General features: G+C 39.2%; 1 protein-coding gene and 1 long non-coding RNA gene across 3 annotated transcripts in view; one reads left to right on the forward strand and one right to left on the reverse strand.

Moving 5' to 3' along the window:
• TTC21A (tetratricopeptide repeat domain 21A) overlaps positions 1–18,278 on the forward strand; it is a 70,389-nt gene that overhangs the window by 24,137 nt on the left and 27,974 nt on the right. For both annotated transcript variants that reach the window (XM_054021234.1, XM_054021233.1), the window contains 6 exons: positions 6,172–6,269; positions 7,221–7,421; positions 7,681–7,810; positions 10,247–10,404; positions 11,072–11,287; positions 14,078–14,316. In XM_054021234.1, coding sequence (XP_053877209.1) covers positions 6,172–6,269; positions 7,221–7,421; positions 7,681–7,810; positions 10,247–10,404; positions 11,072–11,287; positions 14,078–14,316 — 1,042 coding nt within the window. The remainder of the gene's footprint in view (positions 1–6,171; positions 6,270–7,220; positions 7,422–7,680; positions 7,811–10,246; positions 10,405–11,071; positions 11,288–14,077; positions 14,317–18,278) is intronic.
• Positions 8,000–15,125, reverse strand: LOC128833208 (uncharacterized). The gene is made up of 3 exons (XR_008444131.1): positions 14,982–15,125; positions 11,175–11,284; positions 8,000–9,941 (listed from the first exon to the last, which is right to left on the reverse strand). It is a non-coding gene; the product is annotated as an uncharacterized LOC128833208 (long non-coding RNA).

Raw genomic sequence — 18,278 nt, forward strand, 5'->3', positions numbered from 1 at the left:
AATAATATTTCAACACACCAGCTAGTTCAGCTTCTTTTTTTTATTAACAGATGTAATATCTGAATGCAACTGGGTTTGATCTATGTTTTTGGTTTTCCTTTTTTGCATTAACATTTGTATTTTTACATACACTCAAATATATGGAGTATGTGGGCCAGATCCTTGGGCTGGGCTTAGTCCCTTTTGCACTGCTTCAATGGCACAAAAGGGATTTATAACTGCCCTAAAAGGGCAGGTGCGGGATTCTTCTACCAAAGTGGAAAATTTGATATTACAAGCCCATAAGGTCTTTTGTATGTTTGCATAGATACACATGTCATCCACACCACAAAAATCTGAAAACAAGTCATCCCTATCTACTGACTGCAATAAAGTTTTCAAATGTGCAGGAGTTTTATGAACTTATAGCCTATGAAGGCCTTTACTCATCACTTCAATCACAGCTTGTGTTCACATCCACTGAATCTCCTCATAAAGTCTCTGTTTAAGTGCAACCTTTTCAGTTCCAACTGTTGGTGCCATTGTCGCTCATGCATTCTTGCATCTGGGCACTACCTTCCATACTCCTGGACCTGAGAGCTTTTCTGGTTTTGGCCTTGTGGCATCTTCCTCAAGGCAGCCAGAGCTGTTAGCCACTGTGTTCCCCAGGGCCTCAGCAAATAAGAGCTTTGCTGCTGCTAAGCTGTGTGTCAGCCTCCTGACTCTGCCTTGCAAGCAAACTCTTCAAGACTTGCCAGTCTATGTCAGTCAGCCTCCTGACTATGCCTTGCACTTTCCTGTCCCTGAGTTCCCTAGCAATGTTCCCCTACAGTATCCAGTTCCGCTCAAAGGGGGGACTGAAACTATAAAAGCTGGGGAAAACACCCCAAGACATTCCTCTCTCTCTGCCTGCCCATTGCATTCACTGTACTTGAAGAGACAAAGGAAGCAGCCTTTGGACTCTGGGGGAGGGGTGCTGACTTAAAGAGTTTGGTCAGCAAGACTGCTGTTAAAACATGTGGTGAGAAAAATTTGCTTTGAATCTAATGACAGGTTTCAGAGTAGCAGCCGTGTTAGTCTGTATCCGCAAAAAGAAGAACAGGAGTACTTGTGGCACCTTAGAGACTAACAAATTTATTAGAGCATAAGCTTTCGTGGACTACAGCCCACTTCTTTGGATGCATATAGAATGGAACATATATTGAGGAGATATATATACACACATACTGAGAGCATAAACAGGTGGGAGTTGTCTTACCAACTCTGAGAGGCCAATTAATTAAAAAAACGTTTGAAGTGATAATCAAGCTAGCCCAGTACAGACAGTTTGATAAGAAGTGTGAGAATACTTACAAGGGGAGATAGATTCTATGTTTGTAATGGCTCAGCCATTCCCAGTCCTTATTCAAACCGGAGTTGATTGTGTCTAGTTTGCATATCAATTCTAGCTCAGCAGTCTCGTTGGAGTCTGTTTTTGAAGTTTTTCTGTTGTAATGTAGCCACCCGCAGGTCTGTCACTGAATGACCAGACAGGTTAAAGTGTTCTCCCACTGGTTTTTGAGTATTTTGATTCCTGATGTCAGATTTGTGTCCATTAATTCTTTTGCGTAGAGACTGTCCGGTTTGGCCAATGTACATGGCAGAGGGGCATTGCTGGCACATGATGGCATATAACACATATATCACATTGAATCTATCTCCCCTTGTAAGTATTCTCACACTTCTTATCAAACTGTCTGTACTGGGCTAGCTTGATTATCACTTCAAAAGTTTTTTTAATTAATTGGCCTCTCAGAGTTGGTAAGACAACTCCCACCTGTTTATGCTCTCTGTATGTGTGTATATATATCTCCTCAATATATGTTCCATTCTATATGCATCTGAAGAAGTGGGCTGTAGTCCATGAAAACTTATGCTCTAATAAATTTGTTAGTCTCTAAGGTGCCACAAGTACTCCTGTTCTTCTTTTTGAATCTAATGTAGTTTGTTAAGTTTGGCACCAGTAAGTGTTTTATCTTTATTTTTCTTATAACCACTTCTAACTTTTATGCCTCATAACATGTACTCACTTAAAATCTATCTCTTTGTAGTTAATAAACTTGTAGATATAATCCAGTGTGTTGAAAGTTGAAGAGTCTGAGTAACTCCTTTTGGGGTAACAAGTTGTGTGCATATTATTCCCTTAAAGGAATAACGGACGTGACGTATTTGAACTGTCCAGCAGAGGGCTGAGCAGTATAGGATGTACATTTCTGGGGGAAGATCTGGGACTGGGAGTGTGTTGGGTCACTCTGCAGCATAACCAAGGCTGGTAAAAGCCAAGGGGTGGCTGACTGGCTGCAGCACACACACAGACACAGCTGAGAGTGATTTACATGCTGGAGGCTGTTTGCGAGCAGTCCAGGTTGGAGGCTACAGCAGCGAGGCATTGTAAAGGGCACCCCAGGTTACAAGGCAGGGGAGCCCCGATACTCATTAGTCTGGATTGTACCTTGGTGTGTCACACATGCCCAGTGCAGATGGAATCTTTGGGAATTTAGCTGCAAAGTTCTAGTAAGTCATTAATGTACGGGTGCGAACTACAATTTTTCAAAGGCTTATAACTTAACCAAAATTGGGCAGATTTTAACAGGAACAGCAAAAGGCACATCCCTGACACAAAGGCCTGCCCCTTGCCAGATTTCAAGTCCCTGTTCCAGAGCACAAGCAAGAGCTTCTCAAAGAAAAGGTTGCTAGGATTTTTTAACATTGAGAAAACAACACATTTTTCCTAGTTTTCATCTTAGAAATTGTTGAAATGTAAATTTTGAAAAAAATTCAACTTGAGGCAAACACCCAGAGTGGAAAATTTCAGCCCAAGTAGTTAAATTTGGCAAAGTTATAAGCAACTGAAAACAAGTGTTAAATTGGGAAGTGTCGGACAGCCTTAATAATGGGCAGAGCTAGCAGTCCCACTTATAATGCTCTTTTGTTAGAGTTGCAGTCTTGTAAGTGCTGCAAATCTCAAAAAAAAAAAAAAACAAGCATGCCTACGGCCCAATCTTGCAATGTACGAATAGCTCCTTTATCACTGAAATCAACGTCAGTTGAGGGCACATAACACTTAGTACCTTGCAAGATTGGGCACTTCATAGGCCTCAGTTCAGCAAAGCACTTAAACATTTATTTAACTTTAAACACATTTAAAAATTCCACTGAAGCTAAGATTCAAGCAAATGCCTGAAGTTAAGGACATGCTAAAGTGTTTTTGATGATTAGTGATAGATTGTTCAGTTTGGATAATAATGGGGAGTATAGATCAATTTAACATTTTTTTTATCAATTTAGAAAGAACTTCTTTGGGTATTTGCCCACGTGGACCGTGCTATAGGTGCCCCATGCACACAAGATCAGATTTGTTCAGCAGTGGCCTCTAGGTCTGCACTTGTGCCCTGCATGTCCTCAAGCTCCTCACCCAAGGGCATAAAGGATGGAGAGGGCCCATCTGCCACTCAGTTCCTTCTTACGACCTGTGGCAGCGAGATGGAACTTCCTTAGTGTCCTGTGCTACCCCATAGCTGTATCTTTCTTATTCTTCTGACCATTAGTGTTAGTTCTTATAGCTATTAATACCTAGTTAGGCCATTGGCTCTTTTAACAAAGGTGGGGGAAATTTTAGTTCCTCAGGTTATCTTGGTACTATACGTAGGTACCATCCCTGTGGTGGAAGCTATGTCTCCAAATTTTAAAATCTTTCTAGCCGGTGTGGCAGCCATCCCCTTAAATGAGCGTATGTTAAGTGTGTTTCTGGCCTTGGTGAGGGATGCGTCCCTGAAAAATATTTGATCTGTAGATTTTTTTCAAATGTCACCTAATAGGCTGGAGACACCTGATTGAAATGATTTTTGTTAAAACGCTAAATAAAAGGTGTGCCTGGTTCTGAGACCCCTTTGTAAAAAGAACCTCCTGTTGCTTCAAAACTATTTAGCCAGTGGTCCTGGATCCTGAGTCTCCTTGGACTCGAAGAGACCTGGCACCTCAACGGAGTCTACTGACATCATCACACAGATCCCCTTGGGTCAGTCAATTGCTCCTCCTGCCCATGGTAGGAAAGAGAACTGTTCTACGACTGTGTCCTGGCACCAATCACCATCGCCAGTTTATAGATATGCTTCTTGATTCAAAGTCAGCAAGGGTTTGTCTCCCTCAAGTGTGGTTTGACACCATGAGTCATCTTATATCAGATCTTAAGATTCAGCCAAGGACATCACTAAAAAAGTCTGTCTCAGACTTCTGGGTCATGTAACCTCTTGCACATACATGATACTGCCATGTTGTGTCTGTCCACTCCAACAATTACTAAAGTTAGTCTATCAGCCAAACAGATGGCGTGAATCTGCAAGTAGTCATTACTGAGAATATCCTGTCATCACTACTCTGGTGGAAGGATCCACTAAATGTCTACTAGGTGTGATGCCTGTGTCTCCAACTCCCAAAATGCTTCTCTGATGGACACCTCCAAATAGGGCCAGGGGGACACATCTGGCTCATCTACAGACACAAGGACTGTGGTCCCTGGCAGAATCTCAACTACATATAATCATACTAGAACTCAGGGCAATTTGTCTAGCTCACAAGGCATATCTACCTCTTATGCAGGTATGGCATGTAAATTGACATATCACAGAACCAACATGTGATTCTACACCTGAAAGCATCATCTTTGTATCTGACAGCTTGAACATTAGCTGGCTAATATTAGAAGATGAATACCGCTCTACAGCAGTTATGATTTTCTCATTCAGAGCAGAAAGCCTTCAACAAGGCTTATTACTGTGGTCACGTGGAAGAGGTTTTCAGTATTGGCTGCTTGCCATAACCTTCTCCCCGTAGAGATCTCTATACCAATCATCTTGATAATTTATCTTTGAAACACTCAGGTCTCTCTGTTAAAGTTCACTTAGCAGCCATATCTGCCTGCCATCCTCCCATAAAGGGCCACAGAGTTTTTCTCCATTCTATGGTAACCACATTTTTGAAAAGGTTAACACATGTTCCTACCTGTTGAAGGTTTTTCCCTGAGACTTAGATGTAGTTTGACTGTCTTTGCTGACGCCTCCATTTGAATCTGTCATCTTGTTCTTTGTATCATTTGTCTATTGACATGGAATTCTTGGTAATCATTACCTCTGCTCTCAGGACGAGGCAGATCCCAGCACTGATCACAGGACCACTGTATAGCACCTTCCATAAGGATAGCTAGTCTTTCTCCACACCCCAAATTTCTACCTGAAGCATCTTGTATTTCCATTAAATCAGTTTATTCACCTACCAGTGTTCTTTCCAAGACATCACTTGTCTTCTGCAAAAACTAAACTTCACATTCTATATGTTTTAAGAACTCTCTCCTTACTGTCTGAATAAGAAAAAAAAGAACCACAAATGATCAAGATACTTTGTTTCTTTTGGTGACAGATCCAGAAGCCAACACAGAGACTCTCAAAATAGGTGTCAGACTATATTAACTTTTTCAGTTAATAGGAAATCCTAACTTCACCATCTCACATCAAAGCACATTCTTCTAGAGCTCAGGCAGCCTCCTTGCCAGTAGGGATCTCTATACTTGAAGTCTGTATAGCGTCTACTTGAAGTTCAGTACATATCTTTACAAGATATTATTTTCTCATGTCGGCCTTTAGATCTGATGCCCAATTTGGCAAGGGAGTTTTACAGTCCTTGTTTAGATAGGACTCTGCGTGCCAATCAGAGTGAGATCTGTATGGAAAAAATACCTGAAGAAGAAAAAACGGTTACTTACCTTAGAGTAATTGTAGTTCTTCCAGATGTTTTGTCCACCTGGATCCCATAACCCGTCCTCCTCCTTGTTAATACAGAGTCCTTTAAACTTGGGATTCTGTATTGGTGAAGGAACTGAGTGGAAGTTGGGGCTGCCCTGCCCTTTGTGCCCTTGAATGAAGGGCTCATGGATATGTAAGGTGCATGAACAGCCCAACGAACATTGCTAGTCCAAAGAATCCAATCTCATGCACACAGGGTGCTTGTGTACCAAGAGTGGGATCCATGTGGACAGAACATCTCAAAGAACCAAATTACTGTAAGGCAAGTAACTTTTTTATTGTTGTGGTTAAAATTCCTTTTTATTGTATTTCTAAGCACATGACATGTTATTGTATTAACGTTGTTGCATTACAGGTATTATTTGGTGTCAGGTGCTGGAAGGGAAGCTGGATGAAGCAGAGCATCAGCTGGAATTCTTAAAGGAAGTTCAGCAGTCCATTGGAAAATCTGCGGTTAGATATAGAAATACAATTGTTTACTGTATTTTTGTTCTTCATTTCTACACATGTTCCGGGCACATTGCACACCTTCAAAATTCTGCGCAGTTATGCTGGTGTAAATCCAGGGTAACTTCATTGACTGACAGAATCTGTCCCACAAACATTAACAAAATATATTAACTCAATCTTCAGAACTAGACTGTCTAAAAACTTTCCCAACTCCATTTCCCCACACAATTCATCCTCGGGAAAAGCAGGAAGGGACTGCTAGGTCTTGAAGGATGTTCTGAAGACTACCAAATGTTCCAGAATCAAGGAACCCTCACAGAAAACACTACTGCCAGCCTCCTTTCATTTAATCAGGGTTGTTAGCTCTAGCACAATGATTGCAATTGCTTTTGTATCACATGGGGAAAGACAGTCTTTTAAACAGATAGTCCCTGCCATTTAGGAGTTTATAGGTCAAAATCAATATCAATCTTCATCTGGAAATTGATTAGCAGCCAGTGCAGACCCTGGAACACAAGTGTAACATGCACCCAGTGGGGGATGCTTCTTAACAAGTGGACCACATTCTGCTCTAGCTGTAGTTTCTGAACGCTTTTAAGGTGCAACACCATCTGTGCTTCAGTCATGCAAGATGCTGAGCACTCCAGCCCCAGTCTAGCAAAGCACTTAAAGCACATGCTTATCTTATGACTTAGTAGTGTTTTAAACTAATTTGATACTTACTTGCATGGATGTAAATGACTATACAAAGCCCTAAAGGTCCAACGTTTAGACAAGGGATGGGATAGTTCCCAAAATAAAACACACAATTTGATGTAAACAGATGTAAGTAGACTAAAACTACCTTCAGATGATCACTCTGTCTTTGCACTGAAATCCACTGGAGCTATGTGCACTTATCCAAAGACAGCATTTGTCCTAATGTAGTAAAATGTGGAATTTTCCTTTTTACAGGTTCTAGTTTATCTTCAGGCAGTTATTGCTTCAAAGAAAAACAAGAATGAACCAGTTGCAACTGCCCTTTTGAATGAAGCTGCAGAACTTCATTTTTCTGCTTTGCACGGCCTTCCTCTGAGCATGGAATACTATGAAAAACTAAACCCCATGTTCCTGATTGAAATTGTGAAGGAATATTTAGTCTTCTGTCCCAAACAGGTGAGAAATATTTTAGATAAAATATTTAGTATTCATTTATTATCTGTTTATATTTAACTTTGATATTGTAATTTAGAAATCTAGATGTTTAATTTCTCCAGAATACATGTCCATAACTTTCGTTGAACTTATGAGATGATATATGTAGAAATGGAGGAGACACTAGACACCAATATGTTTTCCTTTTGAAAGGGTTCTCTGTATACTATACTTCTGGAAAATATGTAGTAAGGCCAATCTAATTCTTAATTTTTCTTAGCCTAGGTCACCTGGTCAAATTGTATCTCCTTTTCTTAAACAAGCAGCTATAATTTTGAATCCAGTGGTTAAAGCTGCTCCTGGTATGCTGGAGCCTCTTTATCTAATGGCACAAGTCAAATATTTATCAGGTAAGACTAGACCATGTCATTAAATCCAAAGAAAAAGAAAAATGTACATGCTAAGAAATGATTAGGCTTAAGACTCATTGACAGCTAGAACACATTCTGAAAATTTGGATTAAACTGAGTTAGTACCTTTTGATATCAAGGGGTAGCCGTGTTAGTCTGTATCTACAAAAACAACAAGGAGTCTGGTGGCACCTTAAAGACTAACAGATTTATTTGGGCATAAGCTTTCATGCATGTACATGCCTCTCTGCCATGTACATTGGCCAAACCGGACAATCCCTCCGCAAAAGAATAAATGGACACAAATCGGACATTAGGAATGGTAACATACAAAAGCCAGTAAGTGAACACTTCAATCTCCCTGGTCATTCTATTACAGATTTAAAAGTCACTATCATTGAACAAAAAAACTTCAGAAACAGACTTCAAAGAGAAACAGCAGAACTAAAATTCATTTGCAAATTTAACACCATTAATCTGGGCTTGAATAGGGACTGGGAGTGGCTGGCTCATTACAGAAGCAGCTTTTCCTCTCCTGGAATTGACACCTCCTCAACTATTACTGGGAGTGGACTACATCCACCCTGATTGAATTGGCCCTGTCAACACTGGTTCTCCACTTGCGAAGTAACTCCCTGCTCTCCATGTGTCAGTGTATATAATGCCTGCATCTGTAACTTTCACTCTATGCATCTGAAGAAGTGAGGTTTTTATCCACGAAAGCTTATGCCCAAATAAATCTGTTAGTCTTTAAGGTGCCGCCAGACTCCTTGTTACCTTTTGATGTATGCAGTGTTGTTGTAGCCATGTTGGTCCCAGGATATTAGAGAGAAAAGATGGGTGAGGCTATATCTTTTATTAGCCCAACTTCTGTTGGAGAGAGAGACAAGCTTTTGAACTTACATAGCAGTCTTCTTCAGGTCTGGGACAATCCCACCAACAGAAGTTGGTTCAATAAAAGATATTACCTCACCCACCTTGTCTCTTAGTACCTTTTGACGTATTCTGTTTCTTTGTGTCCCTCAGTTTGTCCAATAAAATTACATTACACCACAAAATTTGAAACATAGGTGGATTTTGACACTGGCTCATGCAAGTGGCAGTTTTCAAGGGTAGGAGTAGTAAAATGTTTAGGAAATTGTCATTATTTGGTTTATGATAATGAAACTGAGAGAGAAGAAAATATGATCATTAGGAATATGTTCATTATTGGGATTAAACCAGCCATTACTATTTCTCAAAAGTGGGGAAAAAATGCTAGGATCTGATGAAAATACTACTCCTGTTGCATTTCCAACTAAATATTCCCTTGGCCTTATGGGCACAGATCCAGTCTCCAGAGGTTGTAATGAAAGAGCAGAAAATGTAAATGACTGCCAATGGCTATATAAGACATTTGTGGCATTGAGTGTCTGCATTGAATAAGGTGATCTCTGTGGGAGCCATTACTAGCCTGGCCGGAACTACATCATCCTTTAATTAAATTATCTGGTAAAATGCCCCTTTATTTAAAGTTATTCGAAAGCAGTACTGGAGAACAGAACTGTAGAGCTACTTCATTGTTGAAATCAAAGTTGTGACACCACCATATAATCCCGGTGGGATATCTTTATTTCACACTGTAAAGCTGAAATGAGATTTTGCACCTATATGTTGTCACTGAGACTCAACATACTTGTATTTTCCTCCAAAGAATGGGGCTTATATTTGTGTTAGCAATAGTTAGAGAGTTCCCCTGTCAAGGGATTTATCATTTCTAAATTGATTTAATTGATGCCAAGACACTACACTGATGAATGTTTTAAAGTAAAAATAATAATAATGTAAAAGCATAAGGCAAACGTCATAACAATGTCAAGACATCATACCAGAACTATTTTGTGGTTCTCTCCTACTCCTTAAACATTGTATTTCCAATCTTCTCATCTGGAGGAAAAAACAGAAGGTTGTTTCTTCTCTCCTTTAGCGTCTCTCCCATTCTGGTTGCTGGGAGAGAAGTACAGTAATATTCTGGTGATTCTTACTCCGGGAGTCAGAATGCTATTTCCCTGCATCACACAGCTGGGCTTCTCTGGTTGATGCTCCTTTAACTGCCAGAGACCCAAGCAGAGCAAGTGAATTTTCATCAGATCTGCAAAGTCAGTAAGAACTACATGTAAGACCATGAAGAATACCATGAAGCTATAGAATATATTTGACAAACTGGCACTTTGGACGTGCTCTGTACATCATGTTTTATTTATTTTATGCTCTCATCCTTAAGGAGGAATTATATGCTTCATAGGTTAAAGGCTCTGGCTCTTTTCTCATATGAGATACTGACAGCATCATGACACATATCAGACATTACATTTGCAGAATATTCATGTTGCTCATTTCAGACAGTTCGTAAGAAAAGCAGGTCAAAACAAAAGAAAATGGTCAGTTGTTTTTTAGGTGAGTTGGAAAATGCACAGGGTACTCTGCAACGTTGTCTAGATTTGGACCCTACATCAGCAGATGTCCATCTTCTCATGGCCCAGATCTATCTGTCTCAAGGAAATTTCAGAGAGTGTTCTCATTCATTGGAGTTGGGGGTCAGTCATAATTTTCAGGTAAGAGCTAGTACTGACTACAAAAAATCTTTTTATTGGAAGTATTTTGTTCACAATATACAATACACTGTGTGAGTTAATCCCTTATATGTTGTACTAAACATTTTTCTCTTAGGAAATACCCTTAAGTAACTTACACAGAAATGAGAAATGCAGATATACTGATACCAGTATACCAACTCCATACCCCATTTGTTCACTTTTGTATGTTAGTGCTTTCAGAAGAGTCAGTACTCCCCATCTAGTGATATTTCGTGGCTGTCTCCTTATCACCATATCAAATGTATGGGAGGAGCTACAGTAAAGGGTGTGGTCTAATGTCCTGAGAGTGGTCACTTTTCTTCTCCCTATCTGTAGTAACAGATGCCTTCCTAACAAAAAGGGTTACAACATTTATGATCTTGAGATATTTTCTTAGTTTTATTTTCGAGTGAACATTCTTGAGTTGAGAGCAATTTATCTATATCAGAAGGACATCTATTTAGTGTTCCAAGTCAAAGTGGTTTCAGTGCACTTGACAATTCCACAGTAATGGTTTCATGACAACCAGCAATTGAGAATAGACTTTGAGTACTTGCATAAGTAATCGTTGCAGGATCAGGCTCTGGTTGCAAAGTAACTGAATTTTTATCATGATCATACAGCATATACTTACTACTTTTGTCAGGTTCGTGATTATCCACTGTATCACTTCATCAAGGCCAGAGCACTGAATAAAGTAGGAGATTATCCAGAAGCCATAAAAATTTTAAAAATGATTATCAGTTTACCTTATATGAAGAAAGGTGAAAGTAAAAAAATCCTTGGTACCAGTATAACAACCAGTGAACGGGTGTCCATATATCTGGAACTTGCAGAAGCTCTTCGACTCAATGGGGAACTGGTAAGAAATTGAATATAAACTACATTTTCAGTAAGGAGAATGTTATAAATAAATTTTTAATTAAAAAGTCAGGAGCCGTTCTGATTAGGCAAATCTAGAGTAATGAAACTCGGTAAGGAAAACTAAACTGGCCATACATTAATAGAGCACAACAAGAATGATGTTTGTAATCTAGATTAGTTGCTAAAATATCTCTTGAAAGATGTTGTGAAATTCATTAGGCAGATATGATATTTTATGATTGTAAATTGACCCAGAGGAGGCCTTTTTGCGTCCAGTCTGTGTCTGACCTTGTAGGAAAAGGAGATATCTAGAATAAGGTACAGAATCAGTCTTCTTGGACCTCCCTAAGCAGTTTTGAGGGGCAGTCACACCGGAACTATACTTTTCTTACATAGTAAAAGAGTCTTAATTTTTCAAACTATAGGGATTTTGAACCCAACAGCACAGTTGTAAATACTCTTCAAAGAAGAAGTCCTTTTGGTATACAGTCCATTTATTATAGCAAGCTCCTCATATATTTTATATGATGTATACTTTGTAAATTTTAGGAACTGTAGAGTTAGTCCAAGTGTCTCATTAGGCTCATAACTTCATTAGGCTATGAAAATTGCCCTGTTCCTTAGCAATACAATGAAGATGATTCCAAATGTCACTGAGGGGATAGTTGATATTCACGTTATCAGTTATCCACTATATATTATGTTATTATTGTATGTAATAATATTGTCCTCTATACTACCTGTGAGCTACTTGATGGCAATTAATCTGAAAGCATGTGTTTATACAGAATATGCCAACATTGTAGTGGTTTCCCCTAACATACTGGGTGAAATTAATTGGAGTTTTGCCTTTGACTGCAATGGAGCCAGGATGTCACCCATATTGAGTGTAGTGTATCATACATACTAAGTACTTCACTACATAGAACAGACAGTATAAAATAACAAGGGTTTTTATATATATGCAAACAAGTTTTATATATGGATCTGTAACAGGTCCTCTGCCAGCCCCTCTTCCTGGGGCCCACTGGCTGCCCCAATAAAGTACAGAGAGGCTTCTCCTTCTGCAGCACCCGTGGCTTTATTTACAGATTTCTCCCACCACCAGTGATATACTATATACAGTTTGCAGACCTTACAATCTCTACTTCCACCCAGAGCCTGCCCTCAGCCCAGAGACTGACCTTCCCCTGGCCATCCTCCTTCCTTCTGGCTGCCAGCCAGCCTTTCTAGCCCTTGAACCCTCAGGCCGACAGGTGCAGCCAGTTCTAAAGGCCAGGCACCAGACTTCTCCCTAGCCCCAATCTATTTCCCCTGATTGGGGCTGGCTGAGCAGGGGCTAATTAGGTGCCTCTGCACCAGCACCCTGCTACAGGATCCTACAACTAATAGCTGAGAAGTTGTGTGACTAAAACTTTCCATCTCACGCTCAAAAGGCTATTTAAATATTCCTACAATAAGTAGTCATTCAAAAAAGGCCATTTGTAGTTCTAACTAGAAACAAAAATTGCACGGTACATTTTAATTCATACTTTCAAATTTAAAATACCTATACTAACTGGAAACAGTAGTATATCTGTCATCTTATGTATTATATGTGTATACATTGTCCTCAGCTTAGTCTAGAGCCTGATCCTGAGACGTGCCTTTCACTTTAGTGTGAGCTATAGGCACTCAGAATTTCTTGGAATCAAGTGATTAGAATGTGCACTCCTTTGGGCATAGTCCATAGTGTCCTCTGTAGTGCTTATTAAATTATGTGTAATAAAACTTGTCATCAGTTATTTAACTGAGATATGTGGCAACTGCAATAAATCCAAAATGAAGCACATTCTGACACACTTAAAAAAAGCAGAAGAATAGACAATGAAGAAAGTCTCATGATTTGTTGGTGCCTTTTTCCTTGGGTAATAATAGCATCGACAGCTTCCAGTGTCATTCTTGTCTCCTCATGGAGAATTAGTCTATGCAGTTCTGAAGTGCTGAACATTCCATCTCTTGCCAATTCAAATATATATTGCTCACGAGACAGTTTGCCATTAGAGTTGGGACAAATTGGTTAATTGAAATAAAGCGTCTCCAAACAAAAGGGAATTAGGTTGAATATTTTCCCTAAATAACCTACTTTCAAATCGGTGTCTGCTATTCAAAGGTAGATAGCACATGTTGTCTGAAATATTTACATAATTTACAAAGGAGATAACTATTGCTTATATATAGTAAATTTAAAAAATAGATTATATCACAAACCTTCAAGTTACTCAGTTATAGATTAGCTGAATAAAGCCTAAACTTTTTCAATAGTTCTCTTGTTTGCTTAAGGAAACACTTTTATTCAATGCCAGATATAACATTGCATGCTGTCAGACTTAGAGCATCACACTATTCTTTATTTGTATTGCAGTAGTGCCTAGAGACACCAGTCAGAGACCAGAATCCCACTGTAGTAAGCACTGTACAAACACAACCAAAAGACAGTACATGCCCTGAGGAGCTTACAATCTAAGTATAAGACTGAACATATGGATACAACAAACAGACAGGGGAAACAAAAGGGAACTGTGAAGGTAACAGTGAGACAAGACTGGTTAGCATGAAAAGAAAAGCAGTGGTCACATTGTTTGCAATATTAGGGTTTTGGATTCAATTGAACCTCCAGTTTAATATGAAATGAAAATGGGTTTGGCAAGCCCAACTGCTTTAAAATGAAATACATTTTGCACCAGCTAACCCTTTGATGGTAATAGAGTAATTTAGTTACAATTTTACTTATTTTTTAATATTCCAGCATGAAGCAACTAAAATTATGCAGGATGCCATTAATGAATTTAGTGGAACTCCAGAGGAAATCCGCATCACTGTTGCTAATGTAGATTTGGCTCTCAGTAAAGGGGAAGTGGAAATAGCGCTAAGCATGCTGAGAAATATCACCCCAAGCCAGCCATATTATACTGAGGTTAAAGAAAAGATGGCTCAGATATACCTTCAGATACGGAAGGATAAGAGACTATACATTGGATGTTATTGGTAATATTGTTTAAGATTAATTCTGTTAAAAATGTTTACATTTTCAAATATTTTATTTTAAAAAGATGATGGCTTTATATACAGAAAAAATGCTGACAATATAGAGCAAAACCAATTTCAGAACCTTTTGGAAGCATAGTCTAGGAGTTAAAGTACAGAGCTGTGAATCCAGAAAACAGGGTCCATTTCCACAAGTCACTTTTTTATTTCAGTGTTTGTCATAATCATTCATATTTTTGTTAAGATAACAAGACCTCTAAGTATTTTGGAGGAAAGAGAAAAAAATAGAAACAGTTGAGACTCTTAAGGAAATACATTAATATTTAAAAATACCACAATAAACATTGTTATGACATAAAATATTATGCTAAACAGTTGGGGTCAGATTGTGCCACCTTTTTTCATCCTGAGTACTGCCTTACTCCGCAGGTATACTACTGAAAACAAAAATCAATTTTTTGAAGTAAGTTAGTACTCAGTGTGAGTACGGATGGCAGAATTTGCCACTTAATCACTAGCCAACAGTAAATATTTCCCCCAACATTCGCATTAAGGGTCAGATATTTCTATTTCAGAACTAGCATTTTCTTTATTGAAAGAGGCTTTCATCTTCAGCTAAAGAAGACAAAAAAGTTTTTCTGTCATCAGAAACATAAAATACTTACTGATTTTGACTATTGGATAACATCGGTTTTATGGGGAAAAGAACTGAAGTGGGGAAGACTAAAAGCCAGATTCTGTCACTCTCACACGGAGTATGGCCTTCCTCCAAAATTAGACCGCTCAAGCAATAGGACTGCTCGCAGAGAGCTCAATTATGTCTTTGCCATTAGCCCTGTGTTATGGGCAGTGCTTTGCTGTGTTGCCCCAGGAGCAGCTTGAGCAGGAAACAGTGATTCGCAGAGAGAGCATTCGGTATGGAGGCTGTACCCGATGCAGCATACGCTCCCTGACTCATCAAGCACACCCACGGTGTTTGGCATGTTGGGAGAGCAGAGCTAAGGCTCTGACCTCTCTCTGCTCCCTCTGGCTCACCTGCATGGTTAGCCTGCATCACCTCCCATGCTAATAACGATGACTAAGGTAAATGGCAACAGGAGCACGAGGGAGCATCGTGCACTCCCTCATGCCACCCCATTGCCTGGGTCACAGTTTGGCTCAGAGTAAGATACTACTCAAAATGAGAAAAGGGGGCAGAATCTGAACCTACAAAAATAAAAGTAAGACATCATGATTCTATGATTAAATGATTATATATCCCGAGTGATAGATAAATCATTCATTTAACAGCTTTCTATTGTCACACAAACAGCAAAATCCTCAGTCCAGCACCTCTATAACTGAAAGAGATTTTACATAATCATTGTTATGAATTTCCATATACATTAGAAGTATTAGAGAAATGCACTAAATGATCAGAATATTATTTTTTTCTATATTGAGAACTGAATGTTGGCATGTGGTTCTCACTGATAATGTGAGTAATCCATGTAAACAGGCCACATAATATGTTTGCCCAGATGCACTTGCATTTTCCAAGTTATAACTCTTTTTGTTATTTCTTGCTCATATTCCAAATATGCTGGAATTCTGGTAGTATTTTTTGGGCTTATCTATATGAACAGTTGGTGCGGGTCAAGCTGGGATATAAAACTGCTTCGCTCTAGATTGCTGCTCATTCAACTGTCCATGTGGACCCTGCTGCTGTGGACTAACAGTTCAGTAGTGCACTTCGATATACTCCTGTTTCAAAGTGGGATAGATCAGTGTGCACTAGGGAATCTTTAGTGTGTGGCAGTGAGGTCCACACCGTTAGTGTACAGCAGGCTGGTGTGGAGTAGATTTACACCCCAGCTTACTGCACCATAACTGTTTGTACAGAAAAGCCCTTAGGCAGCAAGACAAGCGGATAGTTGGGATTACTACTCTTGACTTGCTAAAACTTGTGCTCTTCCTTTATTTTTATTTTCTCTCTCCACTCCCCTCAATCTAACCTACTTGTTTGTGTCATCCACCTGTCATGTCTGTCTTTTGAATCGTAAGCTCTGTGGAGCATGGAATATCATTTTCTATATTTGTACAGTACCTAACCCAATGGGGTCCCAACCTGCTTGGCTAATAGGCACTATAGCAATATGCATATTATTAAGTGATAATTTCTCACTGGTATTTACAATACCTCCAAGTTTGGTGCCATTTACATTTTTTCCCTCTTCCAGATCCCCATCAGGATATTAAATAGGATGGAACCTAATTAAATTCCTGTGCAGTACCTTCCTAGGCACCTCCCCCACCATTACATATTTGATATATTGCTTTTTATCATTTTCCTTTGTTTATGGCCCTTTGGCTATTTTTCAGTGTGCAACAATGTTCAGACAAGCAGAACTGAAATTACTTTTGTGTGTAAGATTTCCTACACGAAAAAGAGTGGGGAGAATTCTTTTGTTTGGTAATAATATCTCCTTTGTTTTGAGGAGCTCAAACTTCTCTAGGGCTTGGGCCTGCATCATTAGGGGTAATGGAAGTTTTCCCATTTACTTGAATGCAAACAGGATCAAGTCCTTAAAAGCATAGAAATTTTATGTCTATTTTATACCGCGGCACAGAGAAGTTAAGTGATTTCACCCAAGGTTACACTGCAAGTTTATGATACAGTGAGAATGAGAACCCAGACCTCCCCACTCCCAGTCCCTTGCTAAGTCACAGTGTCTCCTAATATTTGATGTAGATGTCTGCTCTGGTGAGGGAAAAGAATATAAGATCATAGAACTTAGAGGAGAAAGAACTGTTAGATCAAGTCCACCCCCCTTCAAGTGCATGATATTGTTCTGCCTCTAAAGGACAATATCCAATATTAAACTCATATAACACACTTGATCCTAGCCAGAAGGTCAACATACCTGATAAAGAGCCATTATGTACAGCTATAGTATGCTTTATTCATATCCTCCTTGGAATATCACCAATATTTTCAGCTCCCCCAAAAGACTTTTGTGTCTATCAGAGATTGTCAAGTCAGCAAATCCCTATCTAGGGCAAAATGAAAAACAGAGATTTCCCCTCCATTTACCCCTTTCACTTTTTTCCTACCTTGCTTTGCTCTTTTGCACTGAGTTTATATAATTTTCTCAACTAGATATAATAAAGAGACTGTCCTCCACAGTAGCGTGGTTCAGCCTGAGGAAGAATTATTCTGGAATAGCTATTTCAGTATATTTCCAAGTGTAGGCAAGCCCTTAGATTAATCTCAGGGGGATAAACTGCTTGAATTTACCCACTCTGAAGTTTTGTCAAATTCTCCCATTACTGCACTATAGTACCAGTGCAGCTTCACCAGTGCTATGAATGGTGGGAGCACTAATGTAGTCTGAGCACAGGTGGGTTTTTTTACTACCGTGTGGTCTAGATTTGTTCTGTTTAGGACTAGGTGACTTAGTAACAAAAACACCCACATCTGGTGCATACTATGCGCCCATCCTTGCTAACACCTGTGGACCTGCCCCAGTGGTAGTCCAATGATGAGAGAATTTGACAAAAACCTCATTGTAGATATAGCTGGGGAGAGGTTGCCTTTTTCTACTAGTTACTTTTGTGTGTGTGTGTGAAGAGGGGCTAGAATCAGACTGTGGTTGTGGAAACTTGTTAAAAATTATATTTTTTAATTCAAAACATGCAAACATCTTCTAACTATTCTATGTAACCATGAGTTCCTATCACTGTTATCTTCAATTTTCCATTCCAATTCTCTCAATTTGTTTGCTGCACCAGTGTATTGCATCTTGTCTTCATTCAGATTGTGCAAGCATTTTGGAACAGTGGCTGTTAAAGTCATTGGAGCTACTCTGACTTAAGTTCTAGCTCTGTTTTTTTAAATGACAGAACTGACTTTATTTTCTTGAGGGTTCATATATTTTCTTACATTTCATGCATTAGATTTCAAAATTTATCTCTTATTGTTT

This window comes from Malaclemys terrapin, chromosome 2 (assembly GCF_027887155.1).
Source record: "Malaclemys terrapin pileata isolate rMalTer1 chromosome 2, rMalTer1.hap1, whole genome shotgun sequence".
NCBI classification, from domain to species: Eukaryota; Metazoa; Chordata; order Testudines; family Emydidae; genus Malaclemys; species Malaclemys terrapin.